This window comes from Manacus candei, unplaced genomic scaffold (assembly GCF_025592945.1).
Source record: "Manacus candei isolate 608988 ecotype Guabito, Panama unplaced genomic scaffold, ASM2559294v1 h1tg000027l, whole genome shotgun sequence".
Classification (NCBI taxonomy): domain Eukaryota; kingdom Metazoa; phylum Chordata; class Aves; order Passeriformes; family Pipridae; genus Manacus; species Manacus candei.
Window position 1 is genome coordinate 6671822 of NW_026138075.1, and position 17875 is coordinate 6689696.

Sequence of the window (17875 nt, forward strand, 5' to 3'; positions counted from 1 at the left end):
AGACATTGTATTTGAGGAGTTAGTGATGTTGAACAGCCATGTCTGCTCTACTGGGCCTGTATTTTATTAATGTAATCTATAATATATAATGTCCTTCAAACTGTAGCGGATCAAAGAGTGGCATGTATTGATCCTGACCAAGAAACTGTTGCATATTTAGGAGTTAGTGACACACATAACACAACATAAATAGGCACAGGTCTGTCCTGTGCTACACAAATTCCTTGGCTAAGGAATAAACTCAGCCAGTTCACTGTGACAGAGGAGCCTGCAGGCAGCTCCCACTTGGTACCAGTGATCGTGACACTTCAGTGGCCTTGCCTGTACCTCAAAGTGCAGCAATAAGTTCTCCTGAGAAAATCCTTTAGGAAGAGTTATTTTCCTGGGAGGAAATTATATAATTGCTCAAAGGCCCAAAAAAGGAAGAGCTTCTCTCCATGCACAGGATCTGCTCAGCAAAGCACACCATTGGAAAATCCACCTGGGCTCCGCTGTGTGCTACCTGAGCACAGAATCCCCAGCATCTGAAGGGGTGTAAGATTTACTATCTACATTCATCTTATTCTGTTCTATTAAGCAGTTATTAAGCCATCTGTATCATTGAGCCTTTCTCAGTGAGATACAGAAAGAACCAGTATGAACCCTCTTTTCCTGACCAACCCCCACTACCCACTTCAAGCCCCCGGTGCAGAACACACACCTAAGGGATCATTTGCACTCTCTTTCCAAGGTGTATCCGCAAAAACCTCATAAGCCACAAGGAAAGTTTCATCCAAAGACGTTTTGGATGTGTTTATCCATTATACATTTGTACTGAATATTTATCTACCTATTTATCTGTCTGTGCGTGTGTGTGTCTCTGACTGTGTATATATAAACACATATACATATGGGGCTTTATGTATCAAGGTTCTCATAGTCTACACTTGTCTAGCAAATGTTTGATCTGCACCATTTTTACCTGTAGCCAAAACAAGGCCTTGAAAAGCTAAGGTAATAAATAGCTCCTGATTGTATTCAGCAGGTTCCAAAGTTTTCTTACTTTCTCATCAACCTGGAAAACACCTTTTTCAACGCCCGGAAATCTGCAAATAATCTAAAAGTAATACTCAGCACTTCAGGTATGGTTTAAGTGTGAAAGTGACCTTCACTTCCAAATATTACCAAAAAAGGCATGGCTAAATATTTAAGTTCTAAGGTACTTCAAAGCTGAATTCCACCTACTAAGAAAAAAAAACCCAAAACCACAAAGCAGCAAAAAACCTTACTTGTATGAGGTCTAAAATACCCAGCTCACTTTCTGAAGAATCCACACAGAAGACAAAGTACAAGGTGGCATAGTGTCGATAAATTAGTTTGTTATCAGATCCACCTATTAATCTAAACAGGAAAGAAAAAAGGAAAGCTGAGTTAGCATCTCAGGATAAGCTGGGCAAATCCTCACAGTTATTTCAGTTAACAGAAGTCCTATTGTTAAAGCCTGGACCATTCCCAAGTCCAACTACATCACAACTACTTTTATTTTGTGATATAATTCCAAACAACAGTTACATTTACCACACAAACACAGTTATTGTTACCCATATGGATAACATAAATATAAGAACCTTTTTATTAAAATCAATTCATGCAGATCATAAACAAGTATTAAATGGACTTCCATTCCACACTAGCAGGCACTGTCCAATGATTAATCTGCTTTACAGATTAACAGACTGTATGCCTATGAATCCTTCCCTATCCTTCTCAGAGGAGCATCAACAGAAAAAGAAAACTATAATGGAGATTGGCATTTGGATTACAGAAAAAGCCTTAAACTGGGTTTATGATTGACTTAATAACCAAGAACATGTAACACTTGTGCTATAAAATGTTTCGTAAGAAATAAGACTGTACTACAACCAATATTTTATGATGCAATGTTACAGCCACAGAAACAATTATGTTTTTATGGACTCACTAACTGTCAAGTCACTGAACAAGAAGAGGTCTTAAGAGGTATGTTCTTCCACTCCTCTGCTACAGCCTTTCCAAAAAAGGCACTTAAACAGGAGATCTACATCAGTTCACTGACATTTGTTTTGAGCTGTATGAGGTCTGGTCATATAGAAATGAAAACATTTTTTAGGTTGAACCTACGTGGCCATGAACATCATAATTACTCCTTAATTCTGTACCAGAAATGAATCACTGGTACCATAACTCATCCCTTTACTTTCTGTCTCTATCATAGGGAAAGAATACAAATAAATAAATAAAAATAAAATAAAAAGAGCAATAAATCTTACAGATCATTTTGCTTAAGCACATTAATGCTTGGCAGGGAGTGGGAGTGGGGGCAATGAAGTGAAGGGAAACCCTTCATTCCTGAAGAGCAGAAACTATGTTTACTTATCAGACTAAAATATTACAAATAAATAGAGAAGTGGAAAGAAATGGTAATTAAAGTTCCCTCTTTTATGACTTATTTACCCAATTCTTTCATATACTTCAGTACACACAGTTCTACATACAAACTGTTGCAGCCTCTGGGTAAACTGCAAACTATAAAGTGATCCCTGTCCCCATAGAAGAAAAAAAAAAAACTGAAAAAATATACTGAAATTGTAACCCTAGAATTGAGCAGTAGGAGGAAAGCCAGATCTGTGTTCTGTCTTAGTTTATTTTTGTTGAGCAGCTATGATTTTTTTAAAAAGCTCCAAATGGCTTCTTTCACTCACAGAATTCAAGCCAGCATGTTTCCAACTTGAAATCATCTCCAAGAACCTAATGATAGAGTCACCATATCAATGACTGAATAGTTAGGAAAGAACAATTTCAATTTAAAATATAGTGATTAAAAAAAACTAGAATCATCTTGATCAAGAAAAAAGACATCATAGCTGACATGCTACAGCTAAGCATCCAACTGACTCCGCACACAGAAAATCTAGGCATCAGCTGACTAACTTTTAGTAACCATAAATTTCCATAACCAGAATATTTAACAGACTATGATAATGTCTGTCACACACTGGAGATCATAAGCTTTCTCCACCAATTGTGACCCCTTTTCCTAGAAGGTGGCTTTTAAACTATTTACTCTTGATGATTAATAAATAACTCAAAATAAAACACATCTTCATTTCAGAATTTCTTCACTTCGACTAAAGCAAGACCACTTTCAAAAAACCACCTAGATGATTCAAGAAGGAATACTTACTGTCTGTCTTCTAGAGACAGAACACATAAATCTGGCTTTCCTCCTAGCTTGCTTTTCCTGTATTAATTAAAAGTCTTGGTTGAAATTGTACTAGTTAACACACAGAAAACCTATTTTTTTTCTTCCTGGTTTATATAGCAAGCCCAAACACTGATAAAAAGGCTAAGAAACCCTACTATCAGAGGCTGTCCACTCAAATTTTAGGAGTTCAAGCCAAAATATTTTCATTTTCTCAGTGGGTATGGCAAAGGCCAATGCCTCTTAAAATGAGACCAGAAATCTCTAGCTTGATTATAGGGAAACATCATCTATTTGTTCCTTCCCCATCTTTGTGTCTGAAACAATCACGGCACTAGATACAGCACTAGAAAAAGAGTATTTTTATTGCCTAACACATTTGGATACATATCTCTATGCTTCAGCTACTAAAGAAGATGTACAGCTGGTGCATCAGTCTTTGTGTATTAAAAAATGTGACATGGCATTTACATTACAGCTGTAAAAAGCTATATTACAATCAGCAGCAATAATACTTGAAAGCCAGTAAGTATTGGGTATTTATTTCAAACTTGATACTTACAGTCCTCCTTCTAGAAAATTACAGACATTTTCATCACGTTTCGATACTAAATGGAAAGTTTCTCTGATAATTTGTTGCTGCGTATCTTCACTCTAAGAAAAAAAAACATACTTTGCTAAAAAGGATTGACAAGGCACAGCACACGCGGCTAATAAACAGAACACAAAGTGTATCAGCAGCTTCAAACTATCTACCCCTGAAGGTTCAAATCTGCCAGTTAACAAGTTGCATATTGCTTTTGTCATTTCAACACCAAAAGCCATAGTTACAACTTGCAGAAGAATGTATTACTGAGAAACAACTGTGGAAAAGTGATTGTTTTTAAGAAACTTCCTTAAAAAATTCATCAAAAAGTAGTTTCTTCAAGTAAAATGGAAGCCTTCTCAAGTATTCTGAATGTTTTGTATCTCAGTCTAAGCAGCTACAGACATGCTTTGAAACTACTTTCACCCATAAACAGAGAGGAAAACAAAGTTTCCAAAGCCTGAAGGGCATGGGGAAGTGAAAAATTCCACAATACATAACTCTTTCCGAAGTAGCTTAAAATACAAGGGCATCATGAAAAATAGGTTCTCCTAAGCCATGAACTTAACTGTCAACAAATCAGAAACATCACTTCTGAGTCTGAGTTGTTCTGACTCTTCAGAAAGTTATTTTTAACTTTGAAATTACAGCCACATGTCTATATTTTGAAAGATAAAATGACGGTACATGTAACTTCCTACTTAACTGCCATAAATTATTATTTTGCTACCTAACTGCAAAATATTATTAACTTAATATCATGCAGTTTCCATTCTCATATATATCAGGTAAAAGAGTTAGACATGTTTTATAAGTTTTGGTATCATGAAGCAAACAAATACTTCTTTCACAGATCTCACCAAATAAATCTGTCTAGAAAGCAGGAGATACTTCCACTTGTAAAAAAGTTGAGATTTGTCTCCAATACTGGTTCAATTAACACTAAAGAATGCACAAGTTTAAAAGAGTCATAAATAAATCTGTCTTATTGAAATCACACACAAAAACATAAACAAGACAATTGTACCTGTTTCTGTGCACCACAAAGCTTTAGGGAAATAATTTAATCCCATAATTTCTTAATTTCATTTGCTATTCACATTTTCAAAATTTCAAAGCATTCTGTTTATACAGACACGTTACCCTACTCTAAGCAATGAGAATTTGTTCAAAGCCTATTTATGAAAGTAATAGAGCAGAATGGTTTTACAAGAAAAATCTAGTATCCTCTGGCCATTTATTCCTCTCTTCCCCTGCTTCTTCTCCCTTCCTGGATTCCTGAGTACACAACAGTAACAAGACAGAAAGAGGTAATTGCATTCGAATGAAAATGAGAATGGAAATAATTTACATATTAATACAAGTTTACCTTTCCAAAGTCTTTCATCTGTGAATTTAATTGTTAGCTGCACATTGGGGGAGGGGAGGAAGAAGAAAGAAAAGGGGAAAAAAAAGAAACTTATTAAGTTACTGTAGCTCTGCAATTTAAGTTATCAAGAACAGAGCAGGGACACAAGAGAATGCTTATCTTTATGTGCAGGTGAGAATATTCCATTCTAATTTTTAAATTAGAAATGGAAAACTAAAGACATCTACTTGGCAACTCAGAAAAAAGAAAATAAGTTCACAAAGCTCTATTAAAATTTCCCAGTATTGGCTAAGAAGAAGGGATCAAATTCAGTCATTAACAGGAATGACCTGTATCAGTTCCTCTCCTTCAATTCAAAGCTTGTGTAAACCGAAGTGTGACAGTCATCATTTCTGCTCTGAGGTGCAGAAGTAAGATCCATCTGTTCCAAAAAACTGTGACTTCTGCAATAGCCAGAATTGCAAGAAAGTGGCCACAAATCCAAGTAAGTAATTGCACTACTGAAAAATAATAATTTGCTTATATAACTCTCAGAAGCACCAGTTGTTCTCTTGCGTTTCAATGATCAAGGTCAGACCACGCAGATTTTAGCCTATTTGCGGGGAAATACAGAATGCTCAAAACACTACCTTAAAATCTCTTATCCTTGAACTAAATCTCTTTTCCTTGAACTAAATCAACAGTTTCCACATTGTTTCTCAGTTCCCTGAGGCTGCACTTTCTTTTTATTCAGATCAAGTGCTTTGTGCTGCATTTTCAGAGCTGCTCTGCTACTTAGTTTCTCCCACGCAGAAGAATATTATTTTCTATTTTATCACATTTTCATGTCAACTGTATTATTACAGCACACTGAGAGTTTCCAAAGGAAAAGGTTCTGCCTCCTGAACCCGGGAGTCCCAATAAACTCATCTCAGAGGTTCTGAGCCCTCTGCAACAGCACAGTCCTACAGCACATCAGGCTGAAAACACAGCCGCGTTCAGAACGGCAGCTCAGAGCCAGGTCTGCTGCCGGACTAAACTCCCTCCCTTCACCTTCAGAGCTACTGAAGGGCAATTCCCCTGGGAACACCACAGGCTAGGGGAACAGCTTTCCTCGAAGCCTCGTTCAGCCGGTCTCAGCACGTCCACTTCCCCCTGGCGTGCCCCGGGCCCAGCGCAGCCGGCAGGGCCGGGCCGGCCCAGGTGTCCCGGTGTGCGATCCCTGCCCGCCCGCCCGGCCCGGCCCGGCCCGGCCCTGCCCGTACATAGCGCTGGTAGAACTTGGAGAGCCGTGGCTTGCCGTGGTTGTTGAAGATGAGGATGGCTTTGATCATGGTGGGGCGGGGGCCGGGCCTGCTGCGCAGTGCTGTGTCCCCCTCCCTTCCTATTCCTCTTCCTCCTCTCCTTCCTTCTTTTTTTCCTCCTCCTTCCTCTTCCCACGTCTCCGTGGGGGGTCGCGCGCACACCACGTGCCGAGCGGGGCGCGGCCGCTGCCGGCGGGACGGCTCGCGCCGCACGTGACGCGCCCGGCGTGCCCACGTGACGGGAAAGGCGGTGGCGTGTCGTCACTTCCCGCCGCCCGCGGAGGCGGAGCTGCGGCCCCATCATGGCGGAAGCGGAGGAGCAGCAGCCGCAGCCCACCGCGCCGCAGAGCGGCGGCCGCAGTGACGGCGGGGAGGAGGCCGCGGAGGGCGGAGCGGCGGCGGGGGCCGCCGAGCCGGGGCCGCCCGCGGCCGGGTCGCCGGGCACCGAGGAGCCCGCGGGCGACGCGAAGAAGAAAAGTAATGGGGCGGGGTGACTGCCGGCGGGGCGGGCCCGCGCGGTGACGGGCGGTCGCACTAGCCAATAGGCGACGGGGGGCGGGCGGAGCGGGCCAATGGGCGGTGTTGGGGGCGGGCCCTGATCTGACGCCCTTCCCCGCAGTTGACGTGCTGCTGAAGGCAGTGGGCGACACCCCCATCATGAAGACCAAGAAGTGGGCGGTGGAGCGGACCCGCACCATCCAGGGCCTCGTGGACTTCATCAAGAAGTTCCTCAAGCTGATGGCCTCCGAGCAACTGGTACGGGCGGGCACCGGGCGGGAGCTGTCATACCTTGCAGGGACACTGTTGGAATTCCAGGCTGCAGCTTCCAGCAGGAAGCTTTTAGGAGGCACACCAGGAGAACTATCCCAAGTGTAGCACTGAGGGGAGCTGTGGCAGTGCAGCTTGGGTGTGCTCAGCTTCTGCTGGGCAGAGTTGTGTGGCTGCTGGGCAGTGCTGCGTCCTAGGGAAACATTTCTGTGCACACTTCACCTGTGGAAGTTGGGTACACGGATGTGGTGTTTGAGAAAAAGTCCAAAGTGTTTGGGATTGACCTTCTGAATATGAATGTATGTTTCCTTCAGAACTTACATCTCAAACAGTTTAGTTACTGTCATAAGACGATTTGTCTTTTCAAATGGGTAGCTGGGAAATGCTCACAATTGGGCAGCAGGTTGCCAGTATTATTTACGGGTTGCCTCCCGTGGAACTCTTCACAAGCCCAAGTGACCTTGTGATAATGTTGGAAGAGCTGGAAATACAATTGCACAGCTTTTGTTGTTTTACTCTTAACAGTTATAAACTTCAAAGTTTTAATTTAAGATATGAGTTTAAAGCTAGATTCATTAAAGTAGCCAACTAAAGTGTAAATGAAATCATTCTGTTCTTAGTCTGCAGAGTCTTATTTGAGTATATAGCCATAAAGGATTTCACTAGCCTTCTCTTTCACCTGGAAGTCTTGCTGGGTTTCCCTTTCCCAGGGCTTAGTATCTCAGAAAAAAGTGATAGTTCAGGAATTAACTGTTCATGGATATTCTCAACAGTTTGATTCAGTAACTGTGATCTCATTTCTCAGGGGGGAAAAAAAAAGGAGTACATAGCCTTCCTGTGTGTTTTCAGGAGCAAAGCCATAGGAATTTTATAGCGGTTATTTGGGAATAGCACATGAGGCCTCACTACCTGTTGCTACCTCACACTGCAGAGGACCTTTCTGACACTGTGGAGTCACTACTATATGTGTAAATGCATTTGGAGTAGGAAGTGAGAAGGATGACCTGAAAAAAGAATAAAATAATTCTAATTGAGCAAATCTGGAATAGTGTGAATGGTTTGGATGCTTGAAATAGGAGTAAGAACTAAGCCAATGGGTTCACTTTGTGCTTCTGTATGGGAGGCTAATGGGTCAACTTGCAGGAAAAGGAAGTCAGCATGCTTACTTTGACTTGGTCTGGTTGGCCAGACAGAGGTGACTCCTGGAAGTCACATTGCCCCTTCATGCTGAAGTGAAGATACTAATTGGTAGTGTTCTTGTGTGTGCTGTAAAGGTTGTAAAAGAATACAGAATGTTTCTTCTGTATGCCCTATGAGATGTATGTGAGATCTCCATCTCTTCTCTTCTCTTTTGTTTTGTTGCAGTTCATATATGTAAACCAGTCTTTTGCTCCATCTCCAGACCAAGAAGTTGGGACCCTCTATGAGGTGACTTTCATCTTAAATAACCTTTCCAAATATGTTTAGCAGGATTTGTCTGTATACTTCAGGCACTTGAAATCTGTTACTGCCCTTAGCAGTAATAGTTTGCATTTAATATGGTGTAGTTGATATTCACAGATCTGTATGAATGCAATCTAAAGAGATGTGGCTTCACACAGCCTCTGGAAATGCATTCTTTCACATGCAGTATGTTGTCATGCCTACTGTTATGATGGAGAGCTTTCTTACCAGTAACAATATTCCATGACACGTTTTACCTGATGAGAGGGGTTTTGCTTCATGTATATGCTAGCCCATGAATAAATGTAACAGCTCATGTTTTTGTGTTTTCTTGCAGTGTTTTGGAAGTGATGGCAAGCTAGTACTGCATTACTGCAAAACTCAGGCATGGGGATGAACAACAGGCAATAGAGTTGTTCAGATGTTCTCTTCAAAAATGGAAAAAGGACTGTCAAACTCAACCTCTAAACACATGGCAAGAAGGATTTTTGTGTTTATGCCTGTGCCTGTATGATGCAGGTGAATAGCATAAGCAAAGAGCTGCCTAGGCTGTCTGATCATGTGGCTTCTTTCTGATGTGCATCTGAGGTGCAGAAAAAACACCTGCAATCTGTAGAGTAGAGCCAGCTCTCTTGCTGCTGACTTCTTAATTGCTGTATCTGAAGGGAAGCTATTTCAGTTGTCTGGAGGACTGGCTGGATGCCTCTGTCTGTATGCTGTACTGAAGATAAAAGTACCTTTTTTATTAAAAGTGATGTCTGTTGTACATATGGCCTGGGATTCAGTTTGCGTCTGACATGTGTGTCTGTTTTGTGCGTTCTGAATATGCATTATCTCATGTCATTTCAAGATAGTATTTTGATTTTTTTTTCTCATGATGTGTAGGTATTGGTATACAGTCTAACTACTTCACTCTCTGCCTTCATACTGCTGGTAGTGTCAGCACCTTATGTACATGGCACAGGATAAGAATAGGCCTCAAAATACTTTCCTCCCACACAAATTGTGTAGTGATTTATTGAAGCCTGAATGCTTCAGGAGCTGTCAAGGTGTTTCTTCTGATACTGTTTAATGACTTGCATCTTTAGTTAAATGATGCAACTAGCTATTGCATCTTCAGTTCACGGACAGATAGACATGAGGTGCTAAAAACCTACTCTATATATTCTCATTTTGATTGGTGTAATGGTCCACCAACGAAACAGAATGTACTTTACATCCTTTTGCTAAGTCATGACAAAGAGGGGTGGTTTGGGGTTTATGTCATCATGGAGAGGTCTTGGTACCTTGACTAAAGTACTGACCTTTGCTTTTGTTTGTTGGAGGGTTTGGGTATGAGAGATGGAGGTTTTGTGGGTTTATTTTAAATGTCTGTATTACAGTCTTTAATGTTTGTTTAAGCTGAACTAAATTAAATGTTAGTTGTTTTCTTGCATAATGTTCTTATGATGGATGAGTTTTGGTCCCTGACGTAATCCAGTTCTTCAGCACATACAGACAAAACAGTCTGTTCCAGTTTAAAGGGTGTTTTTACAGTAGTCTTGAACTGTTCACTGCTATTTCATACATAACTGGCTCTTATGTGGCTCTGCAACCTGTGTATTGGATTTTTTCCACCCTCAGAGGACTTGGGGAGAACTGATACTCAGCTTACCTTCCCGATGTTGCTGCAGCTTGCGTGCAGCATGCCATGTGTGCCACAGTTACACAGACACATGCCCTGAATCCTTGCTGTGTGAATAGCTTAATATATTTTACCATACTTTAAGTGAAAAACCTGGATTCACTGGGTTAAGGTAACAAGGCAGAATTGGCTGTAAACTTAAAACTTCAAATAATCCATACTTTTGCTTGCCCATCACCTGGATCTCATGAATCTCCATCTATTTAAGAGAATTATTGCAGAGGTAAGCACTCTGATTCTGCCTCGTGGAGGAAATTGCCTGCTCAGGTACTGTAAGGCCAGCACAACCTTGCCAGCCACTAGAGGGTACACAAGGACAAAGGTATTTGCATCGTTTTTCCTAGATTTTTTTGTTTCAATCTTTTTCATAGCATGTCCACTTGCTGTCCTTACAAATATAAGTAGTCTGTTCTCCCATGTGACCATATGTTTACCTAAGATAAGCTACTAGTCTGTTTCTCTTTGAAGAATGTTCTATTGGTACCTTTCACCTCACTTGATCTTAACAAATGAAACTACTGATAAACTGCAAATGTACTCTTCAGAAGTGATGCAACAAGGTTGGTTTGTGTGTGTGTATTTGGTTGGTTGGTTTGTGTGTATCTAGGGAGGTTGTGTTTTGGTTTGGTTTTAAAATAATAAAAACACATTAAGATCTTGAAATGAAGAAGAACTGTATGTCATTGTATCATGCCAGCTAAAGGTAGAACATTGTGATTTATGTTGAATCTATAGATAGTTTTTATTCTCTGAAGTTGAATAAAAAAAAATCGTTTACCAGAATTCCTTGAAATGTCATAGTCCAGTAATGTGAAAGCCACAGTAATGATTTGGATTTCTTTTGTTCACCACATGCATTTTTGGACCTGAATAACTTACTCATGAAGATTAGAATTATTCATTTATTTAAGATTTGTCTTGTTTCTCAAGTAATACTTATTTATTACTGTTTGCTCCAGCATTTTTTCTGCTCTTCATTTTTCTCCAATCCCAACTAATTATTTCTTTGCCCCTAGTTTACCAGTATACAGTGCCTAATCCAGCTCTTGCTTTCTGTTTCCTCAATGCTCTTAAGTGGCTGCCTTTATTCTGTTCCTTTAATGACTGCCAGTTTCACTTTTACTAATTTCCCCCATCTAACTTCTGTACCTTCTTTACAGAGACAGTCCTACTTTTTGCCACTTTTCTATGTAGTTTTGTACCTTCTTTCATTGGGGAGGTAGTCAGTGCTTGTTTATCTCTGGTAGCTCTTTAAGGACCGTGGGCTCGCTCTGCCTGGACTTGGGGTGTGACTGTTTTAAGTGGCAGAAACTTTTCCTTGTTCATAATTTTAAATAACAGAATAGACTGCAAATATGTCAAGTAGATAATGTCTCTAGTGAACAAATAAGTGATTCCCAGTAAGTTGCTTGTAGAATTTGCAAAAGACAACAGTTGCAAAATATATGTTAAATCTCACCTTTTAAAAAGTGACATTATAGCATCTAAAATCACAGATGATCCTGAAATTCTTATATCTTTAAAAATAGTATTTCCAGTAAATTGGAAACATGAAAATCTAAAGTAGAACATGAACTGTATCTAGTATGAGCAAAAGTGGTGGCTATCCTTTAAGTGATCTCAATTGCTAGAGTGGGAGAAAAATGATATCAAAGTAAGGGCTGACTCTCGGACAAGTCTGTGAGAGTTGTACAAGACAAAAAAAAAGTGTAGATTTACTCAGTATTGTGTTCCACCCAAAGATGCTACAGCACTGAACTGCCAATATTTGTAATGTAGTTTAATTCACTTGATTTTCTGTAATTGAATTAACAGAAAGGGCAAATTGGGAATATTCAGCAAATAGATTAATTTTTAAAGACTGAGAAGTAAATAAAGTATTGTAGAAGAAAATTTTTATACTGTTTTTAGCAAAGACTTCACAACATCCTGATACTAAACAATAGTGTTATGCAAAATTCAGTTATCCTGTTTCAAGTTAATAATCACCAGGTTCAAACCCTTTAAACTGGGAGGCATTATTTATGTGTACTATTGTAATGGTTTAGAGACTAGCATTAATTATAAAATTGTAATTTGTAGCTTGAACTAAAAAGCACATGGAAAATGTGAAGGAGCCAAATGAAACTAAAGTTACCTCAGGAATGAAATGATAAAATACATATGTTGCCTATGTACATACTGAGCAAATGTCATCTTTCAAGTCTCCAAAAACTACTGCTAAGACTTTAACAGAGGATATGTCTGTGTTAATTAACCCCACAACATAATCAGTACATAATCAGTACAATTGAATGTACTGATCTACAGTAAATTCAAGGTTGTGGGTTGGAAATTCACACATCCATTCTTCAAACTCCTCAACTCCAAAGTGGCTTCTGTTAACCCATTCTTGCTGTTCATGCTCATTTTGCAGATCAAATTCTGCCATTTTTTTGCACAAGTTTTTGGCTTATGTTGTTCTTGACCACCCTGAAGTGAGAGTTACTGTTCAGGGATGTTGTACAAAGATTTTTCAAGGCATTATCATACTACATTTTCATCCTGGAGATGAGAGAAAAAAGGTGCAAAAATGCCTTGATTTCATGATGATTATGACTATTACAAGCTTGTATAAAATGCAACGTGCATTAAAAGATAAGAAGTGTTTTCAGCCTAGTTTTGTATTGGATCATCAAGAGAGGAAAAACACTTGACAAGAAAACATGTAAAATGTGTTTCTTATTTGCAGAGACCATGCTTCAGCTTTGCTAGCACCATATTTAATGTTCCAAGGCTAAACATTGTAAAAATTTACATATTTTTCTTGTCCCTGCTTTGCTCTTGCTTCAATAGCCGTGAGATGTCAGGTGCATCTCACTGTATTTTAGTCAGAAGTCTTTTGAAGCTAAAATATCTAGAGACAAAAACTCATTTAGATATTGTTTCATCCTAAAATGGAAGGTTAAGAAAGGTTGAATGAATCAGCTATTGACTAAGGAGAGACCAAAATAAGTATGTTAAAGGCTTAATGTCAAGCCTGTCACACTACATCCATGTCACTAGACTTGGTAGTGCCAGATTTTCTGGGGCACTGTGACTCAGTCATCTGTACAGTTAGTTGTTAGAACAGTTGCTGGCACAGATTTTGGCCTGTGCACAGTTCAAGAGTTGGCAAGGTACCACTTCTGGTGGGCACTTTGGACGTGATCAGCCTGCTGTGGAGCTTAAAAGGTCAATAATGTGGCTGTGAACTGTCCTTTGCCAGCTGGCCTCTGTGCCAGGGATCAGTCCTTGGGGTACTTGTTGCTAGGCAGACAGTGCTGATTTCAGATGGGATATGATCTCTGCTATACACATTGAGAAAAATTAAACTTTGGGAAGAAAAACAATTGTCACTCTTAAAACTTCAAGAGCAATCTAGGAACTTTTTTTGAATGGTTCTCCAGTTTTCTTCCATGCAATTGTCTCTAAATGCCTACCAATAGCTACATTCAGCAATGTTTTTTGTTAAGGATGCAGATTATAGGTGGTGATGAAGTACTACCTGTACATCTCAATTCACTCATACTTTTCTTTATTAAAAGTGGATGATGAACACCATTTAATACAATTTAAAAAAAAAAGTGCAAGAGTCTTAGTCATCTTGCTTTGTATCATCTTATGGAATAATTCCACATGCAAATTATTTATATATGTCTGTATATCAATTAGACTTGAGACAATACAGTGTTAAAATATAATTCCATTGAGGGCCTAATCTTAAAAAAATGAAGGTCGGAGTTACATATTGCAATTGCAAAAATCCATTGCAAGTATATGACATGAAAGCAAACAAAAATGTCTTTCCCTCAAACTCAGTTTGGCAACAGAAATAATAACCCTAGCAACCCTTGGGAACTAAAACGTTTTAAGAGCTCTTCCACTCTGAAACAGGAAACCTCAAAGGAAAAAAGGGCTCCAAACAGAACTATACAATAAATATTGCCAGTGCAGTGAAGGCTAGCCAGCACTTTAAATTTCTCATATAAATATCACAAATTGAAAGAAACAGGAACTTATTTTCAAGTGTTTTTCTCATGGAGAGAAATGTCAATATTTTATATTTTATTTATAGCTGTGCATTGTGCACTAATGTCCCACCAAAAGTGAATCAAACTGATTTCTTCCAAGAGTCCTTTCTGTGCTGTGTGGTTTAATACTTTGCAGCTCTTCACTGCATTGTTTGGTTTGTTGTTTTTTATTTTTTTACTTCAGCAGTGCACATGCCATTTAGTAGTTGTAGGTATTTTCAGTGCATGGCATGAGTTTGTATGTGGTGTCCTCATTTCGGTCATGGATTACTGCATGTTTTTAGTCTGATGATGTTTCGCTGCATGCTATTTGATACGGTTTGCTCTCAAGCTTTTCTTGAGAATTGCTGTGCGTGCAGCAGCTTCTCATGCAAGGTCTGTAAAGTGCTGAGGGATCAGTCTCACTTTCCAGGTTATATGACTGAGGAACAGCTGCACTGCTACATTGAATCGTGACTACGCAGAGTCATGTGGCCCCAAACCTTGCACTACAGTGGCTGATCCAGATTTTCTCTTTAAAAAACCGTCCCTACAATCATAAAAAAACTTAGGTGAATGGAGACTAAATAAAGGAATGATTTAGTAAAAGGGTAAAAGCCACTCTATCTGGAGGAGGAGACTTAAATACTCATTATTGGATTGAAGTGCTGTTATCTGGCCAGGCTAACAGACCAAAGAGACACGGCATAGTTGCTTGCCGCAAGAGTCTGGTTGTTCAGAGACTTTGGATCCCACCTTCAGCCAGCCCACAACTTTTGTTTGGAATTACAAGATGTATAATAAAGTCTTCAGTCACAAGCTACATGTTTGGGCCCAATACATGGTGCGAAGTTTTTAATGCTAGGGTTCATTAATTCCATCAATCTTAATTGAAGATTTTCCTCAATAAAGCATGAGAAAAACCTGTTTTTTCTCCTCTCCAATAGGAGATGATGTGCCAGTATGTGTTTGGGTGCTTCACCTGGGAAGTCTCTCTTGGGGTTAGATGTCAAGCCCAATGATTGCTAGATCTGCTTACACCTGTCTTCTGGGTAACGGTGGGGTGGTTTGGCATTTGTACATAAAGCAAAGGTTTTGTAGTTAAAGCCCAAACTCCCATTTTCCAAGACAAGGTTTTAATAGGACAGTTAAGAAATACCTGCAATAGTTAATTTCTACAGGGCTAACAGTATATGATTTCCAGCAATAAAAGTGCATAAAATCCTACCGACTCCTTTATAATGTGAAAACAAGTTCCATGCTGTGTGGATTACAATGCTCTCTTCTTATTTTAAATTTTCAGTGACTGCTGTATGTGCTCAGATCCTTGTGCCATTTCTGTCAATAGGTTATTAGCAAAAACAAAAGCTGGAGAGACATGAATATTGTTCCTTTTGGTGTTCATGCAGTCAAGTAATCAATTCCTATAGAAGTTTTGAGAATCAACAAGTAATGTTGAATGATTCAAAATGAAAATCTAAACACTTTTGAATAGGAGCAAATAACAGTTTCTGTTACTACTAGAGAAGTTTGATGTTTTGGTAATCAAGGAAAAAACTTTGACAAATAGTACAGAAGTATACATGAGCTGTAATAAACAGCATCAGTTTGAAACTGCAATAAGCAGATCCAGCCTGCTCCCTTAGTTGTAACAACAGAAGATATAAAATGTCCTTTTGCTTTTACAAGTGGTATTTGACAGCATCACTAATGATCTCATCAATGTTGTGGCAAAGGAATTGAAGTACTGAGGCTTCAGGGATTAACAGCAGAGGCATAATTCTCTTTTTCCCCCTGAATCTATGTACCAGGGAAATAGCACCAAGCACATAAGCAGGGATATATTATAACTCCTGGAAAATAATTTACATCAGAATATCAGAATAAAAAAAGTATTTGAAAATGTACCTCACGGTTCATTTTAGAACCCATTTTGGTGATCCTTACAACAACTTACTCTTGTAAGACATTTTATTCCTTTTGGGTGGTGCTTCTGACAACCACAAAAATAATATGAATTCTGCCTTTGAAAAAAATTACATAGGATATTTCACACTAATTCTAACTCTTGGCAAAAAAAGCAGTTTTAATGGTGCTGTATGGGACTACTCAGGCAAGTACTGAAAAAGGTGCTACTTCCCAATACAATGTTTTGACACCACCAACCACTAGCTAAATTAGACTTGAGGCAAATTTCACTAGAAATAAAGGAATCATTTTTAACTGTGGCTTTGAACAAGTTACCAAGGGAAGTGATGCATTTCTTCATTACATGCATTTGTCCCAGGAAGACTGGGTGTTTCCTCCTTTAACCACACATTCGCTGCTGAGGTCAATGCCAGGGTATCCTGGTTGCTTTTCAGAGATTTTGGGTAGTCTTAGGTTCTCTCAGACCTTTAAAAATTTGCTTGAAATCATCACAGTTGTCTTTCTCTCTCTCTCTCTCTCACACACACACACACACACCTATAAGGTGGGGTCTGATTTCTGTGTGCCCGGAGGGGTCCTTGAGTGATAGCTGACAGTGGACCTATTCAGTACATTCAGTCATATTCAGTGTGCTAGATCCCAGCCCCATTTAAGACTGGAAAAGTATTCCTGACTGCAGTGAAGCCAGAAATTCATCCAGCCTCTCATGTTATATCTACTCTATTAATGGTCCTTCTTTTTGTCACACTTACTTCATATACAGGTCAGGGAAAGAGGAGGGAAAACAGGTACACTAGAAATCCTTCAGTGTAACTCTAAGGGAAATCATGAGCTGCTGGTGTTGTGAGAACCTTTAAGCCTCAGAGCTACAGCAGCTCACACCACCAATCTGCTTACTTCCAGCTCCACTATCATCAGGCAGACCTAAAGAGCTGAACCATTTTTTATTTCTTTTTTTTTTTTTTTTATAGAAAGAAAATATGGATTTTCTTAAAACACAGTTCTATGGTATATAGTGAATTCTGTTGCCCGAATTCGTGACTAATTAACATTCTATTAAGTGGAAAGGAAGATGGCTGGCATGGCATCTGCTTGCTCTGCTGCCAGTATATAGGTTTGACAAAGTGAGGAGTGCAAGGACCGTCTGTTGTCTTAGCATGGCCTGTTTCTAGATGTCACTCTGACTGCTAGTGGTCACGGCAGCTCTAAATGTGATTTCAGAGTGCCCTGGCTTTCAAGAAACAGCGCTTTCAACGGGCAGGCTCTCTGTGGGAAACCTCCGGCAGCAATTTTCTGTGTCATTCAAATAGCTGTGTGTCTTGGTTTGCTTTTCAATAGAGCTCCTAGACGTATTTTTCAAATCAACCTGTGGTGTAAGCAATGGAGGCAGCGGCAGGCTTTGTAAGCCGCAGACCTTGTCGAGAAGGGATGAAGAGGCCTGGCAGGGAGAGGGAGAGATGCTTTCCGCCCGGCAGCGACAGCTCTTTCTCCCGTTCCTCCTGCCGGGGACACCGGAGCGCCAGGCTCCCGCCCCGCTCGCTCGGGCAGCACCGCGGGCAGCC

The 17875-nt window shown here is 39.8% G+C and overlaps 2 protein-coding genes across 6 annotated transcripts in view; one reads left to right on the forward strand and one right to left on the reverse strand.

Moving 5' to 3' along the window:
* AP3S1 (adaptor related protein complex 3 subunit sigma 1) overlaps positions 1-6699 on the reverse strand; it is a 70821-nt gene extending 64122 nt beyond the window's left edge. For 2 of the 5 annotated variants that reach the window (XM_051789496.1, XM_051789494.1), the window contains exons 1-3: positions 6420-6694; positions 3783-3874; positions 1269-1380 (exon numbers count right to left, since the gene is read on the reverse strand). In XM_051789496.1, the coding sequence (XP_051645456.1) occupies positions 1269-1380; positions 3783-3874; positions 6420-6488 (273 nt within the window). In that variant the 5' untranslated portion in view covers positions 6489-6694. Of the gene's footprint in view, positions 1-1268; positions 1381-3782; positions 3875-6419 lie in introns of all 5 variants that reach the window. The other 3 variants (XM_051789493.1, XM_051789497.1, XM_051789498.1) reach the window with 3 other exon arrangements.
* A 39-nt stretch (positions 6700-6738) lies between these two features.
* On the forward strand, positions 6739-9435 carry ATG12 (autophagy related 12). Its single transcript, XM_051789501.1, has 4 exons — positions 6739-6935; positions 7078-7214; positions 8592-8654; positions 9007-9435. The coding sequence occupies exons 1-4, from the start codon at positions 6761-6763 to the stop codon at positions 9064-9066; spliced, it is 435 nt and encodes a 144-aa protein (XP_051645461.1). The 5' UTR covers positions 6739-6760; the 3' UTR covers positions 9067-9435.
* The last annotated feature ends 8440 nt before the right edge of the window (positions 9436-17875 follow it).